Source organism: Acinonyx jubatus, chromosome C1, assembly GCF_027475565.1.
Source record: "Acinonyx jubatus isolate Ajub_Pintada_27869175 chromosome C1, VMU_Ajub_asm_v1.0, whole genome shotgun sequence".
NCBI lineage: Eukaryota > Metazoa > Chordata > Mammalia > Carnivora > Felidae > Acinonyx > Acinonyx jubatus.
Window position 1 is genome coordinate 58,024,777 of NC_069381.1, and position 17,815 is coordinate 58,042,591.

The window sequence follows — 17,815 nt, forward strand, 5'->3', positions numbered from 1 at the left end:
AGAACTTAAGAAAACTTACTAATTAAAAGTTACTGAGTGTTATAAAGTCACAGTTTTACAAAGAATTCAAGAAGCACGCTATGGAGTGCTATTTTACCACATGAAATGAAGTGTGGGATGTTGTTGATAGGAAACATTCAATTTGGGTATTCTCAATTAAAAAAAGTCACAAGAATTTCGAGTATCCATGGCTATAACTGATCATAGCTTTGGAATGTTTTAAACCAAGAACTCCTAAATATAACGTGATGTTACAGAAAGATAAGTGAATATAAAGAATTTACAATGCATAATCAAATGTAACAAGACTGATTTGCTTAAAAATAAACATTAACTCAGAGCTTAAAAATTCTAATTTATTTCTCACAAATGCCACTTGATGCTTGATTCACAGCTTTATTTACATTTGTCTACAGCATCATTTCTTCATGAAATGAACTAGTACAGCTTAGTTAAACCAAATGAAATCATAATCATCTGAATTGTCTGTAAACTATCAGCTAAATTTATAACCTTGCATTTGCTTAGTACAGCCAAAGTTTCAAATACAGAAAGCACAAGAATAAACCAATGGTAACATGTAGACTCTAGAAGATCATCTGGGCAAATTTAGAAGGTGGACTTTCAAGAAGTCTGAGGCACAATACAAGAGAGTAAAAGTTCTTGTGCAACCTACAGTAAACGCAGCAAAGAAAATTAAGACATAAAAAAACAAGGGGAAGTTCATTGTAAAAATATTATCAAAATACTTCTACCTAAGATATTTTGCTTTCATCTTTAGATCAGCTGAAGAGAAAAATCACTCATTTTAAAGTAAAAAACAAATAATTTTGTTTGGTCTGTCTACTAGATAACCTTAAAACTTTAAAATTTTTAATTGCAGTAGACAATAATTTAAAATTAAGGAAAACAAAAACAAAATGTGGGTACTGATCCCCATGACAAAAAGTCCCCAAGCACAATTTGTCGATTTCCCTTAACATACTTACCTTGCATTGTCACTGAAGATACTGTTAAGAGAAGAAACCTTTTTGTTTTTAAACCAGAGGACAAAATGTAGCTCAAGTGACCAGATTTTGAGAAATAAAACAGACTCTGTATTTTAAGCCATAAGTAATTTCAAGTGAATAGGAACAATAAGTATTTCTGCAGGTCATGCAGAAATAAGCATTCATTTGTTACTCAGAAGAAAATTTTATGCAGTGTTTGAACATCTCAAGGCAAATAAATGTTCATTGAAATTCACAATCTCTCTGCTGATCTTTCACCCAAAGAAATATACTTCAATTTGTTCCTCATTAACTACGACTTAACTTTATCGATACGACCATATGTGATAACTGGGTTTTTAAAAGGTATCACATGAAGCTTCTTAAAATATTAAGATAAAAACATTTTGAAACGGATGTTTTTCTCATCAATATCAGTAAAGAGAGGAACCTGTTTGACATTTTTGCTCAAAATTATTGTCAGGAAAGGGAAAATGAATAACACCCCTTTCCTTCTGAAATTCACAAGATTTTTTTTCTTCATTAAATGTGGTGGTACAAAAAAGTAAAACTGGATAAAAGAGAGACAAAGATTCTAAGGCACCCTCAGCATAGGGAATTTCAAAATGAGAAAGTTTCCAGTTGGCTGTTTTCAACTAGTTTTACTTTTTGTGATAGGAATCCCTTTGACATAGATTCATAGGAACAGGTTGACTCCTTTTCCCAATTAACATAAACAGACTGTTTCCAACTACTTTACCACAGTCTTGCCTCCATGCCCAAAGTTCAGGCAAGCCTAGGTTATCCTGTCTTCAGTCAATAGTTCATATTCCGAAATGAAAAAACAAGAGTTCAAATTAGGAAACAAAGTACTCTGTCACAGCTGAAATGGTTTTAAATGAAATAGTTGTAAATAATGAATGATAAATAGAGTATCTATTTTAGGACATTATGGCTTAAAATACTATTTACTTTTAATTTCACAAATAAACACAGCTGTATTGTTGTGAAAAGCAATGAAAGGCATGCACCTCTACTAGCAGTTTTAGCACTTCTGACCAAATAAGACACCAACTCCTTAAAAAATATGCTTCATGCACTGTACTGTTTTTTTTTTTTAGATGTAAATTTTAATACATTATTTCTTTTTTGAACTTGAACGGGAACCAGAATGGGATGATCCAGAAGATGACCTGTGGTGCCTGTAAGACATAATGGAGAAAGCAGATAATCTAGTAAGCTAGAGCTGTTATCAGCATTCATTCATAAGACTGTGAGAATATAAAAAATAAAACCTCATTATGCTGACAGAAAGAATAATTAAAATATAAGATACAAACTTATACACATAAAATTAACTAGTGTTCAGACGTTGGATGTGAGCCCAGTAATAGCATAACCGTAATTTAAAATTCTCTATATTTTACAAGTATCTTCTCTTTTCAAGATATAGCCACCTCTCAATTATTTAAGATAATGAAGGAAAGCCTTGCAAAAATGTGTAAAATTACAGATAATATATAACAAAGGCATATAAACTTGGTAATGGAAGTGTGACTAAAATCAATCCGTGATACACTATACAGTGTGGTAAGTCTATATGTAAAACAAATACAGCAAGGCTTCTGTGTATGAGACTATATATTCATAAATAATTACGTTTTGGAAATCTAGGTCACACAAGATGATTGTACAATTAGTTATAGGGTTATATTCATGCAGCTAATATGAATAAGTCAATATATCAACCTGGGTAAAGTAGTGGTGTTCCGAGGGGTTGGCCCTGGGCTCAGGGTTGTTTAGTGTTTTCACCAATCACCTGGCTTATGGAATAGAGAACATGTTCATTAAGTTTAGATGACAACAAACTAGGGGGATTATATGTGGCTAAGATAAAAATTTGCAGAGTGGTAAGAAAGCAACAGAATGAGTTTCACTCAAGTACAGAGTAATTGTCTTACAAAAGAACAAACGCACATAAACAACACTAGTTGTGTGTAACCTTAATATCTAAACTTCAAAATGTGGAGAATTAATAATTCTGTACAAGAAGGAATCATGAGGTAATCCTACCGCTGAACCCAGCAATAATGAGACTACTTAATCCTTATTTTCACAAGTTGAAAGGATATGGAAAATTGGCAAAGATTACAAAAAGAAATCATTAAAAGTGCCTACATAATTAGATACTGAGAATGTAGAGAAAGTTAAAAACTGAGTAATTAGCCTGTTGCAAAAATGGCGGACAGATGACATCTGCACTCTACAAATTTTAAAGATGTCAATACCGATAAAGTGATCTAGTAAAGGTCTTTCTCTTAAAAAAAGGTAGAAAAGATGTGGACTGCCAAGATGAAAAATGTATTAGCTACAAGAACAACTTCCTTATATCTTTAAAAAGGGCATAAAACAATAATTTGCCGTGGAAACGCATTTATACATATTTGAGAATAGATTTCCAATGATCTGAAAAGGTTAATTTTTTTTACTAGAGGCCCCAGATTTCTATTTATATTTAATGGAAAATCAAAATCATAAATACGTTTAAAAGTTAACTTCTAAATTACTTCAACATACAGCCTCTGAATTATAATCTTAAAAGACAGAAATAACCGAGAGTTGGCTATAATAATCATATGCAAAAATAAAAACTTAAACAATAAAATGATCAGATAGTGGAAGAGTGGTTTGATCTACAACTTTTCTAAGCAACCTGATCAAAGCACACACGATAAACAAAGTAATAAATGTTTTGAAGTTCAAAGTTGAAAAGTGTAATTTAAAATTGGAACAAAGGAGATAATGAAAATCTAATCCTTGACTAGAAAGTTTAATCTATTAAACACACTTAAGAACACCCATTCTTATTTCTACAGAAACCCAAACCTTTCGGGTGACCGTGATCTTGTTCGTCTTTTTTTGCGATCACCAGGTGAAGAAGATCTAGAACGACTTCTCTTTCTGTTCCTCTCAGGAGAAGATGATGAACTTGAATAAGATCTTTTTCGTGGGGAAGAAGAGCCCCTGTGGGACCTGGAGCTGGATCTTCATTGATTGAGAAACAAATCAAACATTTCATTAAAAGAAGAAATGAGGCAGATCGTTCAGCTAACAGCTCCAAAAATAAACAAATAGGATTTATAACTGAAAATTTTATAAGAAGGAATACTTACTGCATACTCAACAGAAGACTTCTGGTTCAATCACGAAAACAATTCTACTTAAGTACAATTACTTTAACATCATTTTTTTTAACATTCTAAGTGTTTATCACTTATAACTAAAGCAGAATTTTTTTAACTTGAGGCTATCATTTTAAAGTATACATAAATAGCAAAACCAAAAGGTAATTGCATTTGCATGACTTTATGACTAGAAAACACATTCTCCCATTTGGGAAAAAAATATGTAGGTTATATACAAATTCCCGAGGAAAATAAACATTACAATTCCTTGTGGAATTATGCAACTTATTAAGTTGCTCTAGAAAAGGCAAGGATAGGGGACAGAAATGAGAAAACAGTATTCAATTGCCAAATAATCAAAAAAATAAAATAAAATGAGTAACTTTAAAACTTTGATTTATATTAACAATATTTTTATGAAGAAATACTATTCATGAAGTATGAAGTGTTGACATTCACATGTTTCAGGTAGAAGTAAATGTGCAAATGTTTAAATGCAAATTTTTTTCTTCGTTTACATATTTTGGTTGAAGGAATTTAGCTCAAACTTCCCAAAAAATTCACCTTTGGGCTTAAAATAAAATCAGAAAGCCCAAAAGGAGAATTCTTTGGAAAGTTATAAGCAATGAAAAAAATGTTTGGGAAGAATATGAAGGCTGTTCTGTAAATCTTAATTCTAGTACTTCCCAAATGGAACTAGGACTTAAAGATCTTCACCTAAGAAGCACTCAAATAAAAGTACTAACACAATGATAATACACAATAACAATAAACTCATTTGCTCTCCATTTTGTACTGGCTTAATACAAGTTTGCATATCATTCTTCCTTTAATGTTAAATTGCAGTTGTGCCCTAATGCTACAGATTTGGCTCTATTAAATAGCATTTTTACCAAAAGAACTACCATTATGATTCAGGGTAAATTTCCACAGAAGTGGAATTTTAGTCATGTTCTTATTCTTGTTAGATGCTTTAAATAATAAATCAAAACTTAAAAAAAAGGCAGCATATTTTTACTAAGTTTAAAAAAACACTTTTAAGGAAGTAGACTAGTGTCTCATTTGCTTCTTCACAAACTGCTTCCCTCTACCGGTCAAACTAAATGCAACCTGAAATTAACAGTAACGATTACCTAAGACCACATCCTACCTGACTAACCAACCATACTTCCTTATTTAGTCTGTAGAATTCAAGAGGAGTGCTTGTTCTAGACATAGTGTTTGTGTAAAATTTTATATTTATAATTTTTATAATAGTGTTAATATTACAAAAAAATAGAAATGGGTACAAGACATTCCAGAAACTTTATCTGATATAAATGACAAAATAGTTTCTGCAAATATTGAAACAACTGCCCTACAAAACAATCTGTTTTGAGGCAAGGTTAATTTTCTTCCTTTCAAAAACACAGTGAACTTTTTCTCTGCATATCTGTAATTTTATTTGAATTACTGCAAACATAACTTTACTAGAGATCTGGTGATAAGACTCTGCTCCATCTTCCTATTTCATCACATTTTAGCTAGTACAAAAATAACAAACCTTGCATAATGCAAAATAGCAGCCTTAATTCAATCATGGGAATGTCTTGGCACACTGCTGGCAATGGAAACATCTCATGGTGAGAAAATTAAGCCGAGGCAAGTGCATTAGTTTCTAATGCTAAAATAAAATTGACAAGTAGAAGCAAAATAAGAGGAAAAAAAGCAGCAACGCCTTCTGCAGCCTTAAATATTTTTTCTCTCTGCTTTACAGAGAGATGCTACCTCATTCACCTTGATTTCGACCCACGAGATCTCGAACGTTCTCTGGAACTGGAACGAGATCTTGACTGCGAACTGGAAGAGCTTCTTGAACGGGACCTGGAACAACATGGAAGGATTTTTTTTTCCAGGACCACTTAAATGAACTTTGTGATATGAACACTGAAAGAAAAATGTATATTAGAGTTCATTTTCATATAAAAGGACAACTATTTGAGATACACATTTTCAGAACAAAATATTTTAAGGTAATATTAAATACTTATGCCAAAACTTAAGCTAACATTTAAAAAGAAAACCAACTATCACTTCCCAAGTTTGACTAAATTGCTCTAAAAATCACTCAAAATTGTACAAATAAAAACACTAAGCATTATCTCACTTCATTAACATTGAATACTTTCTGTTCACAATTTTTAAAGCAACCTAGGACTTACACATCCAGGAATTTTGAATGCGGTTTATAATTTAACTTCTCTGATACATCTCTATCAATTTCCCTTAGAAAATTCCTTGTTTCCTCAGTCTCTAGCTAGTATGATACTCTAAGTATGATGACATGTATATGTTTAACTGTTTTTCTATATACTCAAAGGTTAAAGAATTAAAGAGAAAATACATTAACCATCCTGTCTTAGGTAATTATATTACCTTTAATTTACCCCTTAAAATAATACTTTGTAGAAAAAGATTACTATTGACATCTTAAAATTACTATCTTTATAATTACTTTTGTAAGCTTTCAGGCTTTATAGTGCTCAAATAAAAACTTATCTAATTTTTCTTTTCTAGAGAATGGGTATGCATGTGCACTCAAGAGGGGGATGGTGCAGGATGGGGCGGGGGGGGGGGCAGGGAGATGGGGGGAGGGGGAGATAAGGGAGGAGGGAGGGGGAGGGAGGGGGGAGAGAGAGAGAATGAATGAATGAATGAGAATGAGAATATCTTAAGCAGGCTCTAAGCTAAGTGTAGAGCCCAACGCCGGGCTTGATCCCACAACCCTGGGTTTATGACCTGAGCCAAAATCAAGAGTCAGACATTCAGCGGACTAAGACACCCAGGTGTCCCCCAAATTATCTGTCAAGTGCTCAATTAGCTAATATTTTGACCCTTAAAAACCATTAAAATCCACTGCCCATGATTTCACTGGATCATGAACAGGAATTGTTCATGGGAACATTGTTTACACAAAGATACTGCTTTTACTCACTTGAATTTTCATTGTTAACTACACAACCAGGTAATATTAAAATTTTACGTTACTAACAAAATAATATTCAAGTACAACACCAACTAAATCTTCTTTTCCCTGGACATCTCAAGATAATGAGCATTAAGCCAATATAACTAATATGGCTGAATCGGCTCCTTCATTCGGAATACCTCTATTATATCATTAAAATATTGTATAGCAAGCAATGATTTAATTAGGGTCTAGAAAATTTCTACACTAGCCTTTAACATCATTAGTAAAAATATAAATCTTAAATTTACTTACAAATTTCTAAATGTAAACTACCTATTTAATCAAGTAGCACTATATATAATAATTTAAATGAATTTTTTAAAATACTATTTTAATAAAAAGCATGGTGATAAAAATGGACCAAGGGAAGTTTCATATTAAAACTCTGCATTTCTGAAAATATTGGACAATAACTTCATGGCACTAAGAAAAAATTATTTTATAAAAGTTGACTTGAATGAAATCTCAAATAAAAAGGAAAGCTTATTCAGTCAAGAAAAACAAAATTTATAAATAAAGAAGTTAGATACTGACATTTTGACTGGTGTTACCCTTGACCTGTACCCGTTTACCTGGACCTAGACCTTGAACTTGAGGGGGAGGATGAGCGTGATGAAGATCGTGAATGTGAAGATCGAGACTTTGAGCGACTTCGTCTGTTAGATTTCTTTTTATTACTATCTTCTTCTTCACTGGCATCAAGATTATACTTTGAGAGATCAGCATCATCTTCATCCTCATCCTAACAAAAATTCAGTCAATTATTTAGACATTTGGATATTAATGCTATCTACGAGGAATGATAAACAGTCCTGTGTATTGGACACCTCCATATGGATATGTGATGTCATCAACATCTCAGCAAATCCTCAATCCTAAAAATCTGCCTACTATATTCCTCATCTCAACTAAACAGACTGGTTATTTCAGACATTCCAAAGAAGTAATCCTAGAAATCACACTTATTTCCTCTTTTTCTGTCACAATGTATTACCAGGTAAGCAGTCAAAAATTTTCAATTTTAACCCCTTTACTATGTATTACAGTATAACCTTTAGGTGGTCTTCCTAACTCTAGAAATCCATTCTGCTTCCCCTACATCTCAACATACTGACAGTCACCCCCCTGAACCAGGTCAGATAAACATACCTCATTTGTTTCTTACAAGCTTTAAAAATTGTTCCACGCTGATTTTTTTAGTTGCATTTGAGGGCCTCTTATGATCAGACCTCAAAATGTGTACCCTCAATCTGGATCTATACATAAGGCCATAAAACTTTACACTTTGGACTCAGAGAATAAATACCACCTGATGGTGGTGCCCCTTACCATTCTCCCCTCTGCTCTAACCACACTGGCTTATGTATGGTTTTTTTTAACATTGCTGGTTTGTTTCCTATTAAGTGACCTCTATTTACGTTCTCTGCCTGAAAGTGTTCTGACCACAGCTCTTGTAGCCAGCAACTAATATCATTCTATCATTCAAATCTCAGCTCAAATTTCACCTCCTCAAAAATCCTCCATCCACTGAAACCAAAGTAGCTCTTCTCATGATCCGTTACCATGTGTCTTTATAACATAATTGCTTTCTAAATTATCTTGTTCATTTATGTCTTTCCCCTCTAGAATTTAAGTTCCATTAAAAGAAGGGAGGCTCTTAGTTATTACTCTATCTCCAGAGCTAGAATAGTGTTTGACAGAGTGGACGCTCAAAACCCTTGTGAGAACTAATGAATACACAGAACATAATCTTCACTATGGGACAAAGATCGTCAAAAGGATTCATGTTATAACATAGCTCCAAAAAGACTAAGAACAAATAAGACAAGGAAATCATTTACCTCATCTAATTTATATTTAGAAAGATCTTCATCCTCATCCTCTTCTTCTCCCTCAGATTCTTTATCTTCAACTTCCTTTAAAATAGATGCAGGACCAACTGCCTTCCCCCTGTATTTTTTCTTTTTACGTCCAAACTAGAGAAAAAAAATTCATGATATTGCTGTCAGCTGAAAATATTTAAAATCACTATTTTTTCCTAAGAAATTACTTTTATATGTTTCGGTCAATATGTATTTTTTTAAGTTAATTTTAACAACAATTATATGTTTAAGTCAATTATGACTTAAAAAATGGTAAGCTGCTTTAGAAGAATCAAAGTACACTTATAAAAAATAAGATACATTTAGTATTATTCCTTCTCAGTTAAAATATTTTTGAGCAGGTTTTCTAATTTGTATTCAACCTGCACACTAATGTATAGCTTACCTCATCATATTCACCATCAGATTCTTCTCTTTCTATATATTCAACATTTTCTCTTTCATTAAAACCACCACCATAACCTAAAAGGGGAGGGGGCATAAACTATTATCCTAGGACAATTCATTAAAATAACGAAAATATATATATCCAATAACATCACCTCCAAGCAACAGAGAAAAAGAAAAATCTCATCAATGACATTTGCCTATCTAATAAATTACTAGTTTAAAAAAAAGCGTATTAAAAAAACATCACTACAGAAAACAGTGTCAAAGTTAGATACCTTAGCTGAAAAAGCCCTATTGCTACACTTCTAGTTCTTCTCATTCTCAATTTCAAAATGTCCTGTATTACTTAGCTTATGCATGGAATACATGGGTGGAAAACATTTATTCATATCTCTGCCATAACCAAGTTCTTCTTCTGTAGTTCATCATAATTCTTCCGGGAAGAGTGTGCTAAGAACACAGACTCAAAATTTCACAGATTACCCGTTGCAGATAGTCTGAAATCTTTTGATGTATTGAAATTTTGCGGGGCTAAAATGTAGCTAGGGCTTGGAATATTCCTAATTATACAAATACAATGACATAATAAAGGACATCCAAATTGGTTTTAATACAATTGTTTCTAACGTATTGTTAAAAGTCACTCAGGTTCTCTGAATTAACCAGTAAACTTTTATTTTTTTAATTTTTTTTAATGTTTATTTTTGAGACAGAGACAGAACATGAACGGGGGAGGGTCAGAGAGAGAGGGAGACACAGAATCTGAAACAGGCTCCAGGCTCTGAGCAGTCAGCACAGAGCCCAACGCAGGGCTTGAACTCACAGACTGCGAGATCATGACCTGAGCCAAAGTCGGACGCTTAACCGACTGAGCCACCCAGGCGCCCCAACCAGTAAACTTTTAAAGTGAAAATATTCTATTAAAAAATAATCAAGTTCAGCAAACCACTATTCTTTCATGTCACAACCAACATCTACAATTAGGTGAGATTTTTCACATAAGCTTAAGAGAAGGTGAAATTAATTTTAGAAAGTGAGGGAATTTTGAACTAAATCTCCCACTGAAAAAATAGAGAGGTATGTGGGCAAAAGCAACATAATCTAACTATTGCACATACTGCAGAGCAGTACCAGCACATAAAGTCAGTGTTTCTGGGATTTAAGGATTTCATGAACCAGCAAAATGCTAAATACATTTATAAACAAAAAAGTATTCTTAAAGAATTTAGGATGTATGACTTTAAATTTACTAATCACAGGCATTTAAAAAATGATCACTTACCCTATCATCTTTTTCTGACAGTCACAAATAGAAAGTACATTAACTGTCTGAACAAAATAATGTAATAAATTTAACTTTAAAAAAACATCACATTAATCTTGTTTTCAATATACTTTGTACCAGCGAAAACTGCAATGTGTCGGTATTTATCTCTCAAATAATTGCAATATGACTCCTTGCCTCCTCCTCCTACCTTATTTCAGAGACCATATGGATTTTAATTGTAATATACAAGAATTTTCTTTTGTTTCTGTAAGGATGACATACGAATGAGAAATGTATTAAACACAGTTACAACTTTCTTTAGTAAAATCTTGGCTCCAGTTTTTCAGAAATCAAATATAAAAAACCAAAAACAAGTACAAATGGGTATACGCTGAACCTCAAGAAAACAGCTCACACATTTAACGCTAATTATAGATTACAAACTCTGTGGAAAGTTATTACATCAACATGTCCTGAGATTAAGATATGAATACTCTGATAAACAACAAATTTTAAGAGATAACTAATGATAAAGATCTAATAAGCATCAAAATACTTAAAAGTAGGAGAAAAACTTAAAAAAAAAATCCACAGGATCTAGATGGAAAATAATTCACATAGGGAAAAAAAAAAAGCAAAGTGAACAAATATAATGCAACAGCATGATTGTCCTTAGGCCAGTAGTACAGAAAAATGCCTGAATAAATTAGACTGTTAATATGTGGAACATGTGAAAATATTAAAACAACCCTACTTAACACCAACAGACTTTTAAGAGTTCTCTGTTCACATTTAGTAATCTATACTTGAAAAATGATACAGCAAATAAATTATGGCAAGATTTAGACGTTAACTGTTACACATAATTTTGCATAGGTACGTAAGGACAAGTACTTTAAAATAAATATCATAGCAAACATAAAGCTATTCTCATCTCATACGGGCTACAGAAAAAAAAAAACCTAGTAATTTAACAAGGACGTTGCTAACATATAACTATTCAAAAACTAGGAGAATAGGTGCACTTGGGTGGCTCAGTTGGTTAAGTGTCCAATTCCTGATTTCGGCTCAAGTCAGGATCTCATGGTTCAGTTCATGGGTTTGAGCCCTGCCTGGAGCTCCACGCTCACAGCATGGAGCCTGCTTAGGATTCTCTTTCCCTCTCTCTCTGCCCCTCCCCCACTTGTGCACATGATCTCTCTCAAAATAAACATTAAAAAAAAAAGAATTGTACAAAATTATTTGTACAATTATTTAATGTGATAATACAAAGTCAGCAATCTTTCAGTAGTGCATCAAGTTTTCTTTTATTCACAAACTATCCCACGCTTAGGAAATGTTCTCCAGAACCCTGGACTTCCTCACTAAAAATAGTAGAGACACTAGAGAGCAATGCTATAGGTTATTTCACAACTTCAACTGCGACCAGCAAAGACAACTGGTTATAGCCAGGGAAGTGGGAATGGCTCAAGACAACAGAATCACAGAAAGAAAAAAAAAAAAAAAAAGAATGAGTAAAGAAAAAGTGAGAAGGTATCAAACTTTGAGGACTTTAGTTGTTACACTACTGCTCTTACAATAGTGCAACTTTAAAGGAGAAATCACAAAATAGGTCAGAGAATATGAGTAGATAAAAGGCTTTTTGGAAATACAATTTAAAAAAACTTAAAGATTCTGGACTTTATCCTAAAAACAAAAGTTTTATTTATTTTTATTTTAGAGAGTGAGCAAGCAAGCAGGGGAGAAGGGCAGAGGGAGAGACAGACAATCTTAAGCAGGGTCCATGCTCAGCACAGAGCCTGATGTGGGGCCAGATGCCAGGACCCTGGGATCATTACCTAAAATGAAATTAAGAGCTGAACACTCAACCGACTAAGCCTCCCAGGCACCCGAAAACTGTTTTAAACATATGGAGCTTTTAGTTTGGAAAACAAAATATCTCTGGCTGCAACTGGGCAGGAGGGGACTATGTACAGACAGAAATTAAGACAAGATATAGTGGTATCCTTATCTAGGGTAGTCATTGAAAAGAATTTTGAGGGGAGTAGAGGAGAGATAAGGAGTTACTAAGAAGGACATTTATGTTTCTGTCTTATGCAACAAGCATATGGTGCGTGGTACTAATCATGAGAAAGAGATCACTAGAAGAGGGCCAGGTCCTGGGGGAAACTCATGAGTTCGGTTTGGATATAATAAGTTTGACATTTACTTGGTGATGTTGAATAGACAGCTGGATATATGGGTCAAAGAAGTCTCAGCTGAAGACACACATTTGGGTATCATGGTGTGCTGAAGTCACTTAAAGTTAGGACTTAGAAAGAAAACTGAGGGACTGGGTCTTGAAGAACCCCAACATTCTGTGGTCAGGTAGAAAGGGATGGCCCTAAAAAGGACACAAAATAAACTATCAGAAAAAAGATGAAAAAAAAACATAAGATATATACCTTAAGAGGTGAATGAAAGAAAGGAAACTCTTATCAGAAGGCCTCAATCTGTCCAATAAGTACAAAGGTTTAGAATGAGAAGAGTAGGGTGGATTTGAGGATTACAAAAGGAAAAATATCTAGGACATTAGGTTATAATGTTCTCACATGTGACAGTATCACAAAAAATTAAAATTAAAAAAAGAACGAGGGGAAGAAAACAAGAATTTGCTAAAGTCTAGAAGGGCCAAGTCCAGATGATTCTTAAAGGGCTAGTGAGTCTTCCCTCTGCCCTTATTAATGTTCACTATTTGTTAGCACAGAGCTCTCTAATGCTATACTCTGTAAACTGTGATACTGTTAAACAGAAAATGACTTTGTGTATGGCAGAAAAAACATTAAGGTAAAAAAAACCTAAGGGCAGAACAGACAGAATCCTCAATTACTGTACTCTTATAAAAGAAGGTGACAGAACTAATTCAAATTTTATTTTTTTTCAGATCACTTAGGGGCACCTGGGTAGCTCAGTGTGTTAAGCATCTGACTCTTGATTTGGCACAGGTTATGATCTCCTGTTCATGAGATTGAGTACCAGATTGGGCTCTGTGCTGGCAGCATGGAGACTGCTTGGGATTCTTTCTCTTTCTCAAAATAAATAAACATTAAAAAAATTAAAGTCATTTCGTTAGAATGTGATTGAATTTTACCTGTTCTTTCTTCTAACTTAGCATACTTTGGAGTATTACACATGTTACACTCTGATCTTCTAGCCCAATTCACGTTACTGCACCTTTGGAAGGGAAAAATACCAAATTAGTAGACTATAACACCAGAAAGAGTTAATTTCTAGACAGTTTAGAATTTTAAAATAAAAACTAGGATAAAACCACTACCATAAAGAAATATTTATTAAGGATAATGTAAACAAAGAAAATGTACTAGTGCACATTTTCTAAGAGAAAATATGGATTCCACCAAAAGACAACTATTTAAGCAGAAGCAAAAGCTAAACAGTATGAAGAGTGCCTTTGTCATTTTTTGAAAAATAGGAGAAAAATTATATATACACAGATTTTGATGTCTTAGAGGGAAAAATCACCTTTTAAATTAAAGGTTTTACTAATTTCTCAGTCTCCAAATTTACCTCAAAAGACAGCAAAGTTATTTATACCTTCTAAATAACGTCAAAAAATTTTTTTTCTTTTCAGGAATCAGTTCAAGCACTAAATTTCACAGCATACCAAATCCAGTGACCTAATCTGTTGACAAAAAATTTTCCAGTACAATTTTAATCCATATAGGATCAGAAATTTATGTATGGCCCTCTTCTGATTCAGTCCTTTTTTATATATTTGATTCATCTGCACAACAGAAAAGATGGAAGTTGGAAAAAATATCTATACAGAACTTGAAAATCAAACATATTAAGAATGCCTAATTACAGATATTTATGACACACAACTTATGATTCTAAAATTACTCTGTAAACAGGCAAAATGAATTTTAAGTGTATTTCACATTAATGACAGAAGCTAAAAGTTTTCATATTTTTTAATAGAAACAAGTAGGCTTTGATGATTTTAAATAGCCCTTCATCCTTTTTTTGAAATGCAAGCTTACCTTAAGCATTCATTTACTGGTATACATAATCCATCATAGCATAAACTAATACTACCATTAAAAAAAATAGAATTTTTAAAAGTTCTTTATACTTCTATACAGACTAAACTTCTATACTTCAGCTACAGACTAAACAGTACACAGATCTTTGACTTAGAAGGTTTCCTCAAGTTTGTCAATGTGACAAAGAATCGGAAATATTAACAAGTAGTGGCTAGATATGTTATTATGGAAGAAAAAGTGGATAATTTAAAACACCTACGTTTTGCACTGCCAGTCATTAGCACTAAAAAGGCCCCGGCTCTTTTCTGCAAGTGTCTTTCCTATTTCAGTACCCCCAGCTTTCATCATCTTAGCCTCAGTTGTTTTCTCTGAAAATAGGAAAATGATACATGATTAATCTGGGGAAATTTTAAAAATGATCTGTATACAGTCTTAAAAGAAGCTTCCTTAAATGCTTACCCCGACCACATCTATTACAGCTGGTTCTTCTAGCAAAGTTTACATTTCCACATCTGAAAATAAAGCAAAAGATATTTAGAAAGAGATTTAAAACTGAAGAATTTTTAAAATTCTTTATACACAACTTTTTAATGATTCCTTACTATACACCTACATCCAGAACTTCTCTGACACCATCTCAGTCATGTTAATGTCAATGTTAACTATGAAAAAAAAATCATCACAATTTAGGTGGAAAAAATAAAAGATAAATATAAAATTTAAGTCAAAAGTCCAGGATAAGAAACTCCAATCTTTCACTATCTAGTTACGTGATCCTAGTAAGTCGCTTAAGATTTCTGTTTCAGTGTTCTATTAGCACATATGATCGATGACAACCAAATCCCCTTGGCAAAGCTGAAGTGAGATACCCACTTTAGCAATTACTGAGGAGGCACCACAGAGTTAGAAACAAAACCAAAACAACTTCAAAGTAATTCCTAGTATAGAAAATAAGGAAATACATACAAAAATGTGTTAAGTATGATAAGAAATACATAATCCTAAGGATGGACCAGTGGGGAGAATATAGCTTCATGGGTCTTGATAAAATGCTCTTTTTACAAGCAGAAGATGGAATGGTAAGGAAAGATGATAGGTTATATGGACTAAAAACATACACAGGTTCAATAACTATAAGGAAATGGGAGTTGTGTAGGGGCATTTACCAAACCTCTGAAACCTAGTTGAAAAAAAGTAACAAGCACAACCAATAAACCCAACATATGGAGTAACACAGTGTCACTTTATGTTTATATTCAGCAAACTTAAGTAAACAAAAAACTTATCAAGTTCATTTACATGGTCTTGATAGTGCATCTGCATATTGGTAAAACCATGTTAAATGCTGAGTGATACACAAAGCTTAAATTTAAAAAAACTGATTACTTTTCTTTGAAAATACATATCTGAATATACACATTGTAGAAATATTCTATTCATCTTTGTAACTGAGTTGAATGCACTTAGACACCTACTTCAAATATTTGTGTATGCTGTCATTAATGACACTGTCAAAGGTAAATCACTGTACAAGTAATCAATCAGTAACATTAAAATCAGAAGTTGTGCTATACCTTTTGAATGGTTTCAATAGTATTTACCACTGAGCAATGGTATTCATAGCATATGAATTGGTCCCATTCAATACTGTCAGATACACACCTGATCCTTCAGATCATCCTTATCTTTATGCAAACAGGCGATCAACTTGTTATGAAATAAACACAATATTTCATTTAAACTACTTACAAGGTGGTCAGAAGTCAAATACCGAGGAAATGTGGACTTAATCTCCGTTACGGACATTAGATGATTTAATTCTCTTAAACTAAAACCAATAGCTACCAATTAAGAGTATCTGCTGTATTTCATTGCTCTACACACTATGCTATCCTATATTCATTGAAAGGGAGCTATTCTATATCATTTTTTTTTTTTAGTAAATAACCTACTTAAAGTTACATATCTGTAAGCAAGGGAACTGGAATTAAACCCACATTTGTTTGCTTCAAAGTTTCTCTGTGAATTTTTATCTTTGGCTAGCCTAAGGACAAGAAATCTGAGACTTTTATTTGAACGTGAGTTGTGCGTTCAATTTTTGGACAACTACTTTCCATGTATTTCCAAACAGGTACATGTATTTGAGCACCCTCCGAAATAATCTAGCAATTTAATAGAGCACACAGACTTCAGCAGCAATGTCAAAAGGCTGAGCCACTAAACACGTGCTTCTCTGCTGCAGGCATCTCCAGGCAAGCAGAAACACAGGCCTCCTGCCTTTCGGCTCTAAGCAGGCGAAACGTTCGATTCTCGTGGGGAAATTAAAGATTACTAGAGAAAAAAGTCAGAATCTCCTAAATCCAAGAAGGGTAGCGTTTAGGGGCAAGTATAAACAGTATGGGAGAAAACGGAAATTAAAAAGCAAACAAACAAAAAAACAAAAAAACACAACAAGAAGAATTATGAAAAAACGAGTTCGAGAAAGCAGCTTCCCGCGAACAAAAGTAAAGTTCTGCAGGAAAAAGTCACGTGGGGCAGATCCACTAGCAAGCTGGCCACGACTCTGTAGATTTCCTTATCGCTGAAACCTGGCCGAGGCGGGGGCGGGGGTGGGGTGTGGGGGCAAAAGGTAGGCCATCTCGCTCTCGAAAAAGAGGGGCTGTCTTGGAGAGTTCATGTCGAGGAAACTTGGGAGACATTCTCAAAACAAAGGCTCCCGAAATACCTCATCGAGAAGAGGCTGGAGCCTCCTTCCCGCCTGGGAGCCGGCGGTTCGCCTTCTCAACCCGGCCTGAGGTACTGGAGACCATAAAAACGGAAAACGCCGAAACAACCCGAGAAAGCCTCCACCGTTAAACCCTGCCCCAATTCGGGACCCTTCATGAACTCACTTTTTGTCAGGGCAAATCCAGTCACCGTCACTCACTCGGAAATTCTTAGTCGACATCTTGGACGCCGCCACCACAGCCACCCGCAGCTACGTCTTCGCAGGAGGAAGCGGGCAGGGGACTTTCGGCACTCCGGGGCTGTCTCCAAGACGCCTGA

General features: G+C 33.9%; 1 protein-coding gene across 3 annotated transcripts; it reads right to left on the reverse strand.

Moving 5' to 3' along the window:
* Window positions 1–335: 335 nt before the first annotated feature.
* Window positions 336–17,814, reverse strand: ZRANB2 (zinc finger RANBP2-type containing 2). Of its 3 annotated transcripts, none has more exons than XM_015080878.3 (11): window positions 17,662–17,814; window positions 15,230–15,282; window positions 15,030–15,138; window positions 13,855–13,937; window positions 9,453–9,529; window positions 9,026–9,160; window positions 7,757–7,926; window positions 5,951–6,037; window positions 3,876–4,034; window positions 2,739–2,812; window positions 336–2,191 (listed from the first exon to the last, which is right to left on the reverse strand). In XM_015080878.3, the coding sequence occupies exons 1-10, from the start codon at window positions 17,715–17,717 to the stop codon at window positions 2,779–2,781; spliced, it is 963 nt and encodes a 320-aa protein (XP_014936364.1). In that variant the 5' UTR covers window positions 17,718–17,814; the 3' UTR covers window positions 336–2,191; window positions 2,739–2,778. The 3 variants fall into 3 exon arrangements, 2 of the variants coding, with proteins under 2 accessions (XP_014936364.1, XP_014936363.1); XR_001431408.3 differs by having other exon boundaries at window positions 2,097–2,191; window positions 2,739–2,808; XM_015080877.3 differs by lacking the exon at window positions 2,739–2,812.
* Between the last annotated feature and the right edge of the window lies 1 nt (window position 17,815).

What these genes read in the sequence shown, in the direction of transcription:
- ZRANB2 (XM_015080877.3), bottom strand. Translation starts at nt 17,717, where the DNA reads ATGTCGACTAAGAATTTCCGAGTGAGTGACGGTGACTGGATTTGCCCT. An exon ending in CTGTAATAGATGTGGTCGGG is followed by an intron (nt 15,139 to 15,229) that starts GTAAGCATTTAA and finishes TCCTATTTTCAG; the next exon opens with AGAAAACAACTGAGGCTAAG. An exon ending in CTGATGGTGAATATGATGAG is followed by an intron (nt 9,161 to 9,452) that starts GTAAGCTATACA and finishes TTTTTTCTCTAG; the next exon opens with TTTGGACGTAAAAAGAAAAA.